Source organism: Pithys albifrons, chromosome 2 (assembly GCF_047495875.1).
Source record: "Pithys albifrons albifrons isolate INPA30051 chromosome 2, PitAlb_v1, whole genome shotgun sequence".
Lineage (NCBI taxonomy): Eukaryota > Metazoa > Chordata > Aves > Passeriformes > Thamnophilidae > Pithys > Pithys albifrons.
The window spans coordinates 58,074,938-58,091,957 of NC_092459.1; the positions used below are offsets into that span (position 1 = coordinate 58,074,938).

Consider the following 17,020-nt stretch of genomic DNA (forward strand, 5'->3'; position numbering starts at 1 on the left):
CTTGTAACAGTTCATTTACTTTGTTGACCACAACTCACCTGATACTTTCATATACTAAGTCCTAAACAAGCCCTCTTCCCTCAAAAATAATTCACCCAGAGACTACCACCACAGGAGTTCAATTGGGATTATTTTCAATACACACTCCTTTATGCTTAGCAGTAGAGCAATTCAGCTTCCATTTTGTATTTCAGCAATAAAGGGTATGTCAGAACCTCTTCACAACTGCCTTATCTCACTGAAGATTCACTATGTTCACTCACAACAGCATTATCTAACTGGCCTCAACTTCTTTCAAGATCATTTATAAAGGCACTGAACAGACACTGGAAACTCCTTTCACTGTGAAAGTTGATTATTCTTTACTTTTTATTTTTGATCTTTCAGTCTTAGTATTTATTCACCGTATTACTTGTATGCCACAGCAGCTGTTTTTCTTTAAAAAACTCTGAGAGCGTCAGTATTGCAAGCCTTTTGGAAAGACAGGGTATTTTAACTTGCTCTGCCCTTGCTCCTATTAGCAAACTCGTTAAAGAAGTCCAACAAATTCCAGAGGCATGGCGTCCCTCTAAAAAAGCACTCAACTTGTGCTGTAGCCACAGTCATGGGCTACTCATTTGCTAGAGAAAGTGAGATGCAACATCAGTTACCCTCCAAAACTGTTGGGAAGAAGGGTGGTGTCTTTACAGGAGGAAAAAAAGAGGTTTAAGTCACAACAGTTGGATGCCTAAAACACTACCTATGGTAGAGATCTTGCAATTTAAAGTAAGAGACATTGTGTCAATCACAAAGTTGAAAACAGATGTGTGGAGTTCTCTAGCTAGAACAAATAACTATAGCTTTGTTAATCTCTTAGGAAACGATGAAATACGACAGCAGGGATCTGCTCTCTCCTCCTGTCCTATTTTAAAGCACTACTTGGAATAAATTTTAACCTTAGAGGTCTGCTTAGGTATATATTGTGCCAACTAAAAAATCCAACAGGAAAATTTGGGTTTGGGGAGGAATTCAGCACAGGGCTTCATGTATCACAATATAACAGCAGAATACACACAAGAAGCTGCTAAAAATGTATCTTCTCCACTGGAGAGGTCTAGAATTACCTTTCAAGCTCTTCTCTCTCTCTCCTTTCTTGCTCCTCCCGTTCCCGCTGCTCACGGGCAAGGCGCCTCTTCTCAGTCAGCAGCCTTGTTGCTTCTTCAGGGTCAGTTGTACCTGCAGAGGTCTTGGGAGGTGCTGAGGGTGCAGAAAGAGCTGGTGGAGCAGGAGGTAGGAATGGGCTGGCAGCTGAAACAGATGGGAAAGAAAACTAGTTTGTAGAGACCCAGTAGTCAAGATGTCCCTCTCTTGAAAGGAAAAGGAAGTATTATCAAAATCACTGTAAAATATTATCAAGCTCTTGTGGTTTTATAAATGATCCAGAGGAGGAAGACATGTCTAGATGCTAGAGGTTCATATACCTAAAGGGAAGTTTGCTTTTGCATGATATGTGAAAGTAACTGCAGCTGAAAGGGTAAGTCAACTTTTCTTTCAGAAGAACAAATGCTGACAGGTGCTCAGCAGGAGTTACACTGACTCAGCAAGTCTCTACCATCACATTTCTTAAGCCCAATTCTATTTGGAGAGCAGAAATGAAACATTGTGAAATTGTATTTTCTTCTGAGAGTCTACATCTGAAGAGCAGAGCCAGACTTTTTGGTGATAGGCTTGGTGATCTCAAGCATCAACTGCCTGAAGTGATCTGGACTAAGAGTAGGACACCAGCCATCATCAGTTTTGCAGCCGCTTCATGTTGAGGGAACTTGTGGGATCAGAACACAGCTTCTTAATGAATTTTGCTGCTAATGGTGAACAATGGCTTATGTTCACATCTTTATAGTGTCTTCACATCAATTCTTTATCCAGAACCAGCTTTGTCCATTTGGCAGACAAGACGTTACAGGTTTTCCCCAAGTAAAAGTCTAGTTCACATTTCTGTAAGTTTGCCTGGCATTTTCCTGCAGAGGTCCAGAATGCCAGGGACCATTACCAACACACAAACTGACTGATGGAAGCATTCCCAGGGTAATCACATCTGGTAATGCAGACAAATGTGGTCAGGGAAACTTTGAACTGTCAATGGATCAGATTCTGATCCTAGAATATGCATGTAAAGTAAGTTATAAGAACAGCCAGGAGATGGTTTTAAATCTACATATTTAAGCATTCACGGGGATGTGACAGGAGTTTCCTCACCTCACTAACAACTTCCAAAGAGGGGTTTCCTCCTTGATTCCCCTCCTCCTATACCTTGCCATGTATAGAAACATAACTTCAGCTGCTTTCTGTGCTGAATTCACATCTGCTGACCTCTCCGATTTCCTTTACTATCAACTGAAAGCCACGCAGGTCTTTCTATAACTGCTTCAGGGCTTTCATCTTGAATTCAACTGTAATTTAAATTTTAAACTACTACACCAGTAATTTAAATAGTGCCAGAGCCTGTTTTATAGCCCTGAGGTGAGCTGGCACAGTTTAGCACTAGAGCGATGGAGAACTATTCTCTCATTACCAAAACAGGTATTCAGTTCCACCCCAGAGAACAGTCTGCACCTTGGCTAAACTCCAAGATATAGGTGAGAATGCAGAAAATTCTGGGATGTTCAACTATAGAAGGTTAACAATTTGATCACATTAAATCTTGGGAACCCTTTAGAGCCATGCTCTTAGTAGCCTTGGGGACAGAAGGCAAGAAAAGGAGAGGCTGCAATTACTGCCTGGATCAGAAACATACCACAGAGCCTTTGTGATTGTTAAACAGTATAAATGACAGAGTCCTGCACTTCAGCCTTTTTTAATTTACTAACATGGGTCAAGGCAGGGTTGTGGCTTTGAAGGGAGCACAGCTTTGTGGTGCTTGGGGCTCCCTTCTTGCCTCAGGCGCTGAGGTTAGCAGCGTAGCAAGTAGCTTGTTTAATGGACACCTGCCCTGCTGTTAGAAAAGGTAACACCCAAAAGACCTTTAAAACTTCATTGGTGTTAGTAAAGTTGCGTCAGATTTGCCTGCAGAAGAACAGCTTCATGGGCAATCGCTACCTGCTGACCTCCTGGCTCCCGAGCCAGACCTGTTAAAGGCCAGTGCTGGAACTGTAAGAGACAAGCCATGTTGACGTGCAACACAGTCCTAGGAGAATCAGCAATCCAAACAGTGAATAAGTCTTGGCAGCTGGGGCTTCCCTCTGCTGTACAAAGCCTGTCCTCTAACCTCACATGAAAACTGCTTTGCCTGAGGTCTCCATCTTTGGTCCTGACCACCACCTCCTGTGGCTTTGGAAAAGATACTCAATTTGAAGTGGTGCTCTCCACTTTGACTATCGTATCCTTTTCCTTCACTCGTCTCCACTTTGTATTCTTTTTTGTATTCTTTGCAGTGAATACAAAATACTTCACTTTTGAATTCCTTTATCACATATAACCTGTTTCAATACTAAGAGACCTTGTCACAAATTCAAATATTGACTGACTCTGCAAAGAAGTGAAGTCTCTTCCTCCTTAACTAGACCATGAAACAAGCATGATGATGTTTCTCTGTTCTGCACCTTGTACTGGGGAACTGCAACTTGTAAACACTTGCTAAGTTACCCCAGTGGCACCCCTGAAGTAGTGTTAAAAAGAAATTTTCTCCCCAAAAGATTATCAGAAGAGCAGTAAAATGGCAATTATATCTCCTTCATATGCCCATGGCAAAGAGATATATTAATTTCTTATTGTAAATATCTAGCTTCTTGTGGCATTGAACCTTATGTGGTAGGACCTGGGTATCAGACAGGAACTACTGTAACAGAACTAATTAGAACATGAGAAATCAATTTGCATGAGATTGTCTCACAGAACAAGCCCTAACTATACCAGTTATAATTAAATGCAGGATTCCTAATGCTTAAAACTGTTGTCTAAAGGACAATCACAAGGGATTGTACAAGTTTTAAGTTCAGAATCCTAATTAACCCAACTTGTGTATCCTGATGGACTTTCTATCCCATCTGCAAGGACAGGTTATGCCATATTTACAATGAACTAAAACATCTGCCAGAACAAACTTACATTTGTTCTTTTTCAGATTTACTTTTGCTCTTTCTACACTTTATGATAATTATTTTATTTTTTGTGTACCTCCTTTTCTGCCCTGCTGCTTTTTAGGGTTGGTGGGCTTTGGTGTGGTATTTTTGTTTATTTGGTTGGTAATTTTTTTTAATACCTTGTTTTTCCTGAAAAATTCTGCCTATATTCCTCTTTACTCTTCTCTTTGCTTCTTTGCATTGCACTTTATTCTGCTAATCTCTCCCATGATATGGTCCTCTTGCAATGGTATAGACAAGTTAACAGTGTTAGCAGCACAGCTGTACTGAATGTCTAGCAGAGCTGGACATTGTCACTGCTCACAGTGAAGCCTGTGAAGCCACACTCTGTGAGGCAGCTCTGCATGTTGTTTTGACTTAGAAGCAGGAGGGCTTCAACCTCTTACAATTTCTTCCTAACATACATGTGCAGGAGTGTTCTGAAGAATTTAGATTCACATTTGACAGAAAACTACTAAAAGGTACATCATTTCAGAGAAAGGGAGTGAAGAACACAAGAGACTAACACATTCCCTTAACCTAAAGAAGGATCTCTCCTTACCTGGAGTGGGTTCTGCCTGGACAGGGAGCTGTTCCTGACTTGCAGGTTCTCCTGCACCCGCTGAAGTTCCTTTACTCTCTTCTGTCCGCTCCTCATTGGCCTTTTCAGCCTCCTTTTCTGGTCTTTTCTTCTCACCCTCTGGCTTGACCTCTTTTTTGATTGGCCGGATGTTGCCAGGAGAAGGAGGACGTGTCTGAGCAGAGGAAATTTTGGAGGAACCAGGTGGGGAAGTTATCTGCTTGGGTGTGCCAGGCAAGAAAGGCAAAGACTTTGATGCACGCCTGTGTAATCAAAGAGTGACAATGTTGGTTTCCACCTACATATCACTTCTATAACCACAGCACCTAAAAATAAAATCATCTCTGTTTCTCTGTCAAGCAGGACTGCTGCACAACTGAATGCCTCACTTTGCAACTCCCCAGATCTGTGAGCACTGAGCCCAGCCAGGAGGGAAGAAACCACATTTTCCTTCCCACTTTCCCTTCCTCAGAGCAGCAGCAATATTTTTTTGAAAGTAGGACTGTCTTTCCTTTGTTGCAGAGAGAAAACACCTACATCACCAGATAAGGTTTTGCTGTTTCACATTTAATTAATAGAACAATCAGAGCTGTCTATAGCACATCTCCAGGTAAGCGTGTACTTGACTTACCAAACTGGAGAGGGAGCTGCTGATCTAGCTTTCGGGTTGGAAGTAAAATGACCTCCTTTAAAGTTGGCCGAGAAGCTGGATGACAAATAGTCTCTCTCCTTTTCTTTTTTGTCAGTCTATAGCTCAGCAAACAAAAAGACAAAGTCAAGCCAGAGTTCACACAGCTAAAGAAAGCAAAGCAAGCTCAGTTAAGAATGAGGAGTTGGGGCCTGATAAAAAGCAGTGCTGAGTCAGTAGGTTCTACAGCTTGTTTAACAAGTTCATTAATATAGCTCCTGTAACCTGACACCATCTTTGTCGGTCAATACGCATTTGACAAGAATCCTTCTTAATCATTCTCAATTGTCCTTAGATGTAACAGGCTGATTTGTAGAGGCTTATTTTTACACAGGCAAAAAATTACCTTTTATAGTTTGATCTTTTCTGATTGCCACAGAGCACCTATTACTTTCCATAAACCCAGGATTTCAGTTGAATAAAGAGTAAAACAAACTCCCTCAGCCCTCAGCTCATAGTTAGTCAGTCTTCCTACATAGCACATGATTTTTGTGTTCATCCTTACATCTGAATGCCACAGATGTCCTCAAAGATTTGAAATGTGGTACAACAGTTATCATATTCTCTTTTTCTTGGATGATTTCACAGCACATACTTTTTGCTGTTATTTCTTATACATAGTCGTGATTTCCTTTTTCCTTATTTATTTTTAAAAAATAAAATCCTAGCTTGAGAAACATTTCCATTATAGCTCTCATTTGTATTAATAGAACTACTGCTTTAAAGGGATATATCAGAACTTAGGCACCTATGTATTTCCCCTATTTAGGTATAAATGAAACACTTTATGGTTTTGGAATAATGAGCTCAAACTGTGGGAGTTAAAGAATGGGAATACTGGAGAGTATGCTGAGCTGCTGCTCAGCCAACATGATGCAGGGGCTGCTACTCATCACCTTAGCTGAGGCTTAGACACAACCCCTGCAGAAGGTGTACCATGATGCCTTAGAGCCTCACTACCTGAGAACTCTGCAAGGCTCATTCCCTGAACTGAAAACCATGTTAAATGCTGGAAAAGAAAGGCCAAAAACAACTTCATGAGCACATGATGTGCTGAGTTACCAAAGCATACGCAACCAGAATAAATGTATTACAATGAACAAGAATTTTGGCTTGCTAGCTATGACTCTATTGGATCTACTTTATTAGTACTGAAAGCAGAGCATGAGAAACTTTTTTTTAATATCAATCAAATAAAAAGCTGAATTCCTACAGATTTTCACAGAAGAATAAAAGATTCTGCATACCATACAGGCTACTGAAATAAACTCTTAATTAACTCACTTTATAGTAACATTTTTATATCATCTCCTCCACCAAAAAGTAACAACCTTCTTCTTTCTAATATAGAAGAAATAAAAAAGCCAGACCCCAAACCATCTGCAATAAGAAAGACTCAAGAGGAAGAGGTAATAAACCAATAGTCCTGGAGACTGCAATGCACTATGCACATGCTATGAAATTTCTCTACAGATACATCCCAATGCTATGCCTGAACTTAAACTTCACTATCATCTGCCTGAAAGATTAAGTACTGGCTATGGTTAATGCCACTTTGATCAACACTGCTTCCAACACGGATGTCAATCACAGCAGACTCTTGACCTTTTGTCCATCGGGCCAAACTGCAATGCAGGCACCTCTTATACAATCATTTGCAGAGATGACTTCAAATCTTCTCACATTCTGAACAAACACAGGTTGTCAAAATATAACTGCTCAGGTTCAGTGAATGATATCTGAACTGGATCTCACTGCAGCCCATTGGCTTGGAGCACAGTCAACATGAGTTTGTTCTGCCTGTATCACACTGTTACGATTTTCCCAAAAAGCTCAGATTAGTCACAGCACCTCTACTAAATCATTCAGAATGAACAAGTGACCTGTGGAAAGCCTTGTTTAAAAAACATGCTCCTGAACCAACCTCTTTCTTCTCAATGAGGAAAAGTTCACTAGCCTGGTCTCCTAAGAAAGTCCATATGAAGTGATAGTGCCCTGTGTGCTTGTGTATAGAGAAGCATGAGTGAGTGCATTCCCCACTCTTTATTCTAGAGGCTCCGATGATTTTTTTTAGAGGTCTCAGAAGGCAGGAAATCCTTCAGGCTTTGTGAAAATAGGTTGCTGGGAAAAACAGGTTCCCCACTGAGCGAAAAGCTGCAGCACCAGCTTGGGCCTTAAAATGCAGCCAAGGACCCAGCTGAGAACAGGGCATGCTCACTGTGGCTGCCCCTGTGCCTCATGAGAAGCTAATGCGTTTACTCTGCAAATCCTGGGTGTTTAGAAAGCATTGGTATTTTTCCATGGGAATTCTTTGGTGTCACCACATAACATGCTGTATTTCAATTAAAATCCATCCAACTATGACACAAACTGGAGGGGATGGGGGCAGTGGTGAAGGTTGTAAGTATCCCTGAAGCTATTTGGTCCTAACAAGCAACGCAATCAAATGGCCAAGGCAGGAGACACTAAGCCTCTGTTGGCAGACTTACCCCTGCAAGGTGCGTTGTTCTCCTACGTCCAACAGCATCAGTAGAGGCGTACAGTTTTGCTCGGTCTCCTGAATTCCTACAGTTCATGGCCTTGTAGGACAGAGGACTGAGGGGGCTGCAAGATGCTGAACGGGGACAAACGGGGATAACTACGGTGTTGGTTGGGTTTGTTAGTTATTAGTTTTAATTACAGAGTAGCATTGGAGAATTGACAGAGGAAAGCCAGCAGGAACAGAAACAACCGAGAAAGACAGAAAAGAGAGAAGATATTAATACAGAGAGAAATTACTAATCCTCAAGTCAGAACCATCATTTGATACATTAGCTTGGCCACACATGCAGTAATGATACTATTTCAGTAAGTGCTTATGCATTTTTCCATTTGTAAACTAGTAATTTCCTGTGAAAAAAATTAAGAAGTATGCCACTGGGTAATAGACAGTAACGATGTTCTCCTGTTAAGTTCTTATACAACTGGTGGTTCTGAAAAAGTAGTGAAAGGAATGGCTGGTTGACAGATCAGCTTAGTATGTGCATTGAAATAAGTTTCAATTACATTCAGAGTAGAAAACAATCAAATTAAAATCAGAATGCCTATTAATTGCATTGGAAGTGAAGAAAAATTAAAGGAGACATCCACACAAAGATCAAAACACATTAATAATATGAAACAGTTTCATTTCGGAAATCAGTGAAATTCCAGTCTAAAATTTTTAGCAAGTGATGTGTTTCTACGAATCCTTCTTTTTAGGAATATTTTAGCCCATCATATTTCTTGACAATGCCAGAATAACAACTGACTCAAAGTCATTCTCAACAGCAAACTATTTTACACATTAAAAAAATCAGGCTGACAACAAATCAACTTGGAAATTAGTATTTGAGTAACCAGGATGGCAGTTTTGATTGGTTTGCACACAGAAAAAGACTATTACCAAAAGATCTGACAATAGCATGTATCAGATATACAGTATTCTGAGTATATCTTCAAAAAGAATTGTAACACTGCAAAACATGTCATGGGGAACTTCTTGCAGCAAAGTGTTCTTGGATTTTCTCTTGATTTAATTGAAGGAGAAGGTTGGGGAAAACTATGTTATTATTGCGGATTTTTATTTATCTGCTCCTGTTTGTCTTTCCTGGCCATTTAATAGAATTTTACCATAATTATTATACAGCATGTTACTTGAAGAAAAAATAGGGCCTCATCTTTCCTATTCTTTTTTTTTTTTTCCCAAGTAAAGGAAATTTGCATCCTCAGTTTACTTTGGTAAACACAAACCAATATTTCTTGCCTGTAGATCCCTCTCTGAGCACACTTGAAAAATGCAGTTCCACACAGAGTTAATTCTTCCAGTCTTACAAGAGCACAGCTGCTCTTACAGGAAGAGCTCATAGAATTAACAGTACTAATGCTACAAATTCTCCTGCACTGAGAGATTAACATTAGGAATAAAGAGGGTCTCATGTAAGTGTTACAGCAACAGCACTCATGCTTGCCTTATAGTTTATAGGGATTTATGTTTAATGAGGTATTATGACTGACTTAACAACAAGCAAGAAACAAGAAAACAGGTTTTTGCTTGTGTTTTTATTTTGGTTGAGGTTATCCAAACCAAATAGGAGGCAGTGTCATAATGCATGTTTTACAGAGGTTCTAATTGATGGGGTTCCTGCTCTGTGATTCAATTCCCTTCCTGCATGCCGATTAGCCGAGGTTACCGCCAAGGATGACATCGCAAGTATTAAAAAACGAGCGGTCCATTTTCATTTGCAATGTTGCCAAACAATGTTTTAGGAAGCACTCTCAGTGATTCACGTATTAACAGGAGTACATCTATTCAGAGGAGCTTTTTGAAAGCTATTTAAAAAAACATTTTGGTTTGGGAAGATTCATTTAAAAAAGATCCAGACGTACTCTTCTGTTAGATGTCCCTAATAGCTCACTTAAAATTTAAGGACATGAATCCATATTTAATTTGGTTTGGATTCTTTTGCATTGTGATTTATCTTTACAGCCAAAGGGCAAACTGGGATGAGTGGAGTGCTCAGAGCGCAGCTGTGAGCCATTGCCATCACCTGATCATTAATCTCCAGGGAGCATCCTGCATGAAGGGGCTGCAGTTATTGCTCCTAGAGAATAATACCTGGAAAACAACGAGTAGATGGATTATTCTTCTGGGTGGTACAGTTCCAGTTAGCATAGGGAAAGTATTTCAGGGAATTGCCTCAGAACTGGTGACTGACAAACCAGTCTTTCCTGTTATTTGTAGTCTTTCTTAATATTCCACTCAGTTTAGAGGTTATTGTGCAGTATAAACACAGCAGTCAGGAAAAGCTTCACGCTTGCTCCAGTAAAGTAACCACTTACAAATTCAAGACACTACCTTCTCAATTATTCCCTAATGAAGAGCTGAATTTCCAATATCCTCCTTGGTAGATTACATTAAATATTAATTTTACAAGCTCTTGTTTGTGAAGAGTGAAAAGGAATTTTGTACTAGTTAATTCTACTATTTGCAGAATATCATTCACATTTTTGCTCCTACAGCACTACCCCTGGGGAAATGTACTGCAGCCTGATTAGTTATAAGAGTTCTTAAGTGAAAGCTTCTTTAAAAGTAATCTTAGCAGATCTCTATTCCTTCTTACCTTCTATGTTCTTTAATTAGAATAAAAATCCTGTCCCCATCAGACAAGACCTGCCTAGATTTACAGATTCAGCACGTGCAGCAATATATGACTGTAATGGTAAAGTGTCCGACATCCAATGATAAAAGAAAAGGCAGCTGTCACCTGTCTAAAACACATGATAAGCAAGTATGCCCTGTTGTCTTTGGAATACAGTTTTGCCTGGGCTTTCAGTTCCCACCTAGTAATATCATCACATTTCTGCTTGTTAACTTTCCCCTCAGTAAGTACATCAGGGAGCTGAGGTTGGCAGAGAACTTTACAATTATTATGTCCTGACTAAACCTGCATATTTAACTTCACACTTATTAAATGCATAGAAACCAGGGCCTATCTTTATACAAGTCTAACTTGTTCCATGTGGAATATGCCCTGGTAGGGGGTGAATCTCCTTTGCAGCAAGCAGCTCACAGCCTTAGCAGTGGATGTGCTGAATCAGCACTTAACACCATCGTGTGCATTTCCTTAAACAGCCATGGACAGCCTGATGATGTTGTCCTGCATGTTTTGTATTCCTTTATTGCACTAATAGAGAAGCAAAAGAAATTAAGAAAGAGGTGGTAGGAGAAAGAGGCATAGGAAGCAACTGCACAAACAAGCTTTCATTCTGTCATGCAAACTAATCGTGGGTATTCAACCTCATTCTGGGATGCCACCATATACTCACAATTAGATCAATGACTTTACAACATCTGGTAGGGAATCTGGAAAAATAAGTGTCTGAGACATGAAGCCTCTGTTCTTATAGGATTACCTGCATCTCCAGACAATGCAGCTGTGCTTTTACTTCGGGCCAGGAATGAGTGAGTGGGCGTCAGGAGCCTGCTAACGATGCTGCTCTCCCATGGACTGAGCTGAAGACGTCGAGCTGAACACGTGCACCATACAAGCAAGATGTTAGATCAAACACTTCACAAATGATTATATGCTGCAGGAGTATTAGTACTACTTCCTTTCTATTGCATACCATGAAAATCTTTAAACTGTCCTTGAGAGATCAAAAGCATACAATAGTGTTCAGTGTTTTGCATTTTATTATTACAGCATTTTAGCAGAAGGATTGCTATAGAAACAGGTGTATCTGAACATTTGTATTACTTCCTGTGGCATTATGGCAAATTGTCAAATTAATACTGATATTTTGCGCATCCACCACATTCAGTATTAGGAGTGATTGGATAACTTCCCTACTAGGAAAATAGTTGCCACTCCTAAATATAGACTTCAAGAGAGATGTTTGGTCTCAAACTCTTTCTACATATAAGATATACAGTCTTCTGTATAACACTAAAACATCTTTCAAAGTCTGTCATCCTAGCTAGAAAAAAAGAGGTTTCTTACCACTATACAGAGAATTGTGTCAAAGAGGTTTTATCAAAGCAGAAGTGCAGTACTCCTGAACTGCACATACCAAGCTCATCAGCTGCAGTCGTCTCAGTAGTAGACGAAGCCACAGAACACAGCAAATACATTTGATCATTAACTCTCTGTCAAAATATCCTAGTAATGATCACCTTTCACGTAGAACAGTAAATAAAAGTCAACTATTTGCATTGTTAATCTCTTTTAAAAACACATTACATGTTGACCTGATCGCAATGACTTCCTTCCTTTGCTTTTCCCAGTATTGCCTAATGCAAATTTAGCTTATCAATATGTTCCTTTTGTCTTGTAAGGTTTCTTTACTTATTTTTTTAAAATACTACATAAACATTTATCATGGTGAAGCAGTAACCAAAAGAGCCCTATAAATTATTTTTGGTACTGAATTAAATATTTCCTTGATACTTCGAAGCAACAAATTGTATTATAATGAGCATCACAAACCAAAATATTCAACTACTTCCCAAAGCAGTTCATTATAATAAGCTTATACTACAGCAATAATGTTGCAAGCAAAATCAGGTCTTCTTACATCTCAGCACTCACTGGGCTTAGTTTGCAGCAACAAAACTGCAGCTTGAATTTATGAGGCTCAGTCTCTAAAACATTCATTGAAGTGACTGGCTGTAATAAACTTGACATTAATTTGCATTTTTAAAGGTAGAGATCCATCACTGTTAATAGCCATGAACAGTGAATGTGTCTTTAATCTACTCCATGCTGAGCCCCATGAAAAGAGGGGCTGATCTCAATCCCATCCTATGAAAATATAATTGCTTAATCTGCCCCCAGTGCTGTTTTGCACTTCTCAAATTGCTCCCCTAAATTCTGCCAGCTCAATAAGGGGCATTACTATAGAAATATAGGACTCTCAAACACAGCAGGCTCTCTGCTTAACTGTCCTTTGACACAATGTACTACTGTCAGAACTTTTTGTGATTAATGGTTCCAGTCTGCAATGGTACAGATCATACAGACACACAAAATACCCTACAGAGACCACCATTACAGAACACACATTATCATTAAGCTTGTAATTTAACAATAAACATCTCAGAACTTCCATTAAATTGGATACAATAATGGTAATGTCTTTGCTTCCTTTCATCTCCAAGCATCATGCTCAGTATGATCACTGCTTAGAGACACCAGACTCTTTTTTGGTGGCATTTAGTAGGTGAGGTTCACATGTATGAGTATGGATGAGTCTGAAGACACTCTTCTATTGTAGTCTAACAAAGATCATACAACTTAAGACACCAATCCCTGAAATTTTAGACCAGTAAGTCAGTGGTATGGATACCATCCATTTCTTGGAGATGCAAAGAGCTGATAAGTAAATGTCACAATGTAAATATGGCCCTGTGTGCCAGCCATAGGCCTTACTTACACAGGGGCACCAGAGGTTAAGCAGTCTCAAGGGGGCACAGCTAAGAGTCTGATGATTGAGAACACCAACTTGCCATGTCTCACCTATGTAACGTGCCCTGCCCTAAAGATGTGGATGATTTAATTCTCTTTTCCCCTAACACAGGGGAGTTTGTATCCACACCACCTACTTGAAGCAATCATGTGTCCACAACACCCAACTAAAGCACTGAGGCAGTGTTTGGGTGCAAGCTAGCTGAGAAGCACAACAATGAGCTAAAAGAGATCAACAAAAACTTTCTTCTCTATATAAGCAATAGACCTGGCTCAGAGGTGCCAAAATAGTTTTAGTCAGGACCTTGGAGGGAAGTCTCCCTGAATCTCTGTAATAGGTTTAGCTCAGAGTTTATTTAGATATGCCTTGGCTTTGTGGCATATTTAGTCTTTCAAACCATCTGACAGACAAGGGGAAGCAGTATTTTTTGTTCTCATGCTGTGCTAAGCTATCACTCTTTGGGCTGTTTCACAGAATTACAGAATGGTTTGGGTTGGAAGGGACCTTAAGGATCATCTAGTTCCAACCTCCCTGAAATGGGCAGGGACACCTTCCACTAGACCAGGTTGCTCAAAGTCCTACCTGGCCTGGTCTTGAACACTTCCAGGGACAGGGCATCCACAACTTCTCTGGGAAACCTGCTCCACCTGCCTCAACCAACTTGTCTCACCATCCTTAAAGTTAAGATTTTTTTCCTAATATCTAATCTAAACATATTCTCTTACACTTTGAGACCATTACCCCTTGGTCCTTCACTACATGCCGCCCTTGTAAAAAGTCCCTCTGCAGCTCTCTTGGAGGACCCTTTTGGGTACTGAAAGGCTGCTATAAAGTCTCCCTGAAGCCTTCTCTTCTCCAGGCTGAAAAAGCCCAATTCTCTCAGCCTTTATGGCTCCTTTTTTCCATACAGGAAGCACATTCATAATAGGGTTGCTGGTACAAGCAAGTACCCCTCCCCACAGCCACAAGCACATTACCTTTAACAGATGAATGATTTTTACAACCTAGTTTGCAACTGGAAAACACACAAAGTCACAGGGAGCTGGCAAAAGTGAATTGATTACAATCACTTCTATTTGTCTTCAGGATATGCAATCTGAACATTGGAAAGTTGTCTTAGCAGCAGCAGAATAAGTTGCAAGTAGGCAAACAGCAGCATCTGATTAGTTGTAGGAACAGATGGGAGGCAGGGATTTAACAGGCCTGTTGATGAGCACCACAAAGGAGACTCTCATTGACAAATGTAGTGTTTGCTTATACAGAGCCACAAATACGGTGAGGAGTAGATGGGAGAAAACTGTTTTTTCAAAAGAAAATAATACTGGAATTCTTGAATGTCTTCTAAAAAGGCTGCAGAAAAAGGTGATACAGTCATTGAGACCATCATCTGCCCAAAAGAAAAATCACTGTGGGGAGAAAAACAACTATAGTGCAAGTTTCGCAAAACTAAAGTGTCTAAGTCATACCTCATCTAAAGCATTATCCCCTTTCCAAACTCTCCTTAAAGAGCACAGTTATCAAAATATATTGATCAACATCAGTTTTCTCCACTTGAATGTGTAACTTCATGTTTTGCTACAGTTTCAACTACTCACTGATTACACTAACATAAAGGCATAAGAAGAAGCCCGTTCTAGCTGCCCAATTATACAGATGTGACAAAGAGCTATATAACAATCCTATACTTGGAAAGGAATTAACCAGTCTTTTAGGCAATTGGGTAATGAAAACTTTTGTCTTTTGCTGTGCCAAAAAAATAATACTGTCCTTCAAATGATAAAAAGGTGCTGCTTAACAAATGACAAATTCTGGTTGGCAGCTATAATCCACTTAGTAGGTAAGCTTATCATCCTCATCTCCAGCTCCATGTTTTGCAGGTAAGGGGTATGTATTACAGGCAAAGTGTGATTGGGTGCCCTCTGGAAGGTGAAATGGGGAGCAGGCAGTCAGAGCCCTCCTTTAAGCACCTGCCTTAAGAGGTTGAAGCCACTGGAGAGACCAGTGGCACTTCTCCAGATACATGGCTGAACCAGATTTAGGCACATGACTCTGCACAAGGAAGAGCATTTATAGCATTTGGATTTATTTTCTATCTTGGAGTCTGAAAAAGTCACAAGAGATTCTCAAGAGTTCTGTGCTGTTTTAATGAAAATAGCAAAGAATGCCTCCATATTTTGACATATACTCACTACTACCATATTCCTTCTCTTCCACCACCACTAGACCACCTAATATTTAGTTTAATTTGTCCTAAAATTGAAATGGGTGACTATAATGGAATGAGTTACAGTCCATGAGGTACAGTCCATAAGAGACTATCCTTCATCTTTAATGTCTGCTGCTGTTCACCTGCTTACATCACCCAAGATCGTTCCTCAAAAAAGCATCTCCTGGCAAGGAACTGCAACCATGTGGAAAAAATATACACACCTGAGAAGCTACAAAATTTTAAACTGACTGGATTCTACTGTTTAGAAGAAGAAATTAGTGGTGTTTTGGGACAAATTATTTCCTAATGTCATGCTGTATTTTTCACAAGTTACCAGATTCTACAAGTAGGTTAGCCCACTAGGATGAATGTCTCATCAAATCAACCAGATACAAATGTTCAAGCATTCACTCAGCCCTTAGTTAAGACACACAGAAAATGACATCAATCAAAGAGTTTTTCAACGCAACCAAAATTCCTTTTTAAAAGTTGTTTTTTAAAACACGCATTTTTCTGGATTGAAATGGGACAGAACTCATTCTCAGGAGAGGACAAAAAATCCTCACCAAGTACTTTTCTGTAAAGCTCTTTGCACAAGTTACACAAGAGAGATTCTTTTATAAAACTTTTAAGCTTAATGCTGCAATCTCATAAATCCTCAGAACAGAGGCAGCAATTCAGCTATGTGAATTTTTAGAAGATTGATGATTTATCATTTCTGCACACATATAAACGCCAAAAATGTACACTGAAATGAAGCAATCTTTGGAAAGTAACTGGACACAAAAAGTCAATAAACAGACAATGTGAAAAACACCCATGCCTCTTCAATAAAAATAACCAAAAATGGTAATAAAATAACCAGAAGTTTTAATAAAGTAACTGCTTGAAAGCTTCATGCAACATGTTCTTAGATATTCAAGAAATACTACCAAAAAAGAAAGGAAAACAAAATGATGAGAAAATGGTCTAATGCAAATAAAAGGTCACACATGTTTGCATGCACTATGGAGTGATGTATTCTTTCAATAATTGTACCTCATTTACTAAAAGACCTGACAGAAGCACTGCTTTTGTGATTTGCTAAAGTAAGATTGTTTAGGTAAGTTCTCTTGTTTTAAAAAAACAAGAATTATTTGTTCTCACAGGAAAAAATGTTCAACCATTTACTTATCACATTTGAAGTCTTTCCGCTACCACTTACATGAAGTACAGAAAATGACTTCAGAACCTTGTTTTATGTGCAAAGTAATACATCAGTATAGAACATTCTTTCTTGCTGCTCTTTTAGGTTTTTTTTTTCTTTGAAACTGTACCTCTGTCTGGAGAATTTAGTAATGTTGCAGATGAGGAGGAGAGCCGCTTGTTAATGACTGGATCAACATGTTTCGAAAGGTTCATTGTTGAAACAGACCGCCTGTCTCGATCTAAAACAAATGGAGATAATGCTAATTGACAGC

The 17,020-nt window shown here is 39.5% G+C and overlaps 1 protein-coding gene across 5 annotated transcripts in view; it reads right to left on the bottom strand.

The window, feature by feature from the left end:
• The window catches only part of MAP7 (microtubule associated protein 7), a 116,862-nt gene that overhangs the window by 14,762 nt on the left and 85,080 nt on the right, over window positions 1-17,020 (bottom strand). For 3 of the 5 annotated variants that reach the window (XM_071549149.1, XM_071549147.1, XM_071549150.1), the window contains exons 6-11: window positions 16,877-16,987; window positions 11,300-11,413; window positions 7,855-8,003; window positions 5,309-5,424; window positions 4,660-4,940; window positions 1,104-1,287 (exon numbers count right to left, since the gene is read on the bottom strand). In XM_071549149.1, coding sequence (XP_071405250.1) covers window positions 1,104-1,287; window positions 4,660-4,940; window positions 5,309-5,424; window positions 7,855-8,003; window positions 11,300-11,413; window positions 16,877-16,987 — 955 coding nt within the window. The remainder of the gene's footprint in view (window positions 1-1,103; window positions 1,288-4,659; window positions 4,941-5,308; window positions 5,425-7,854; window positions 8,004-11,299; window positions 11,414-16,876; window positions 16,988-17,020) is intronic. The other 2 variants (XM_071549148.1, XM_071549151.1) reach the window with 2 other exon arrangements.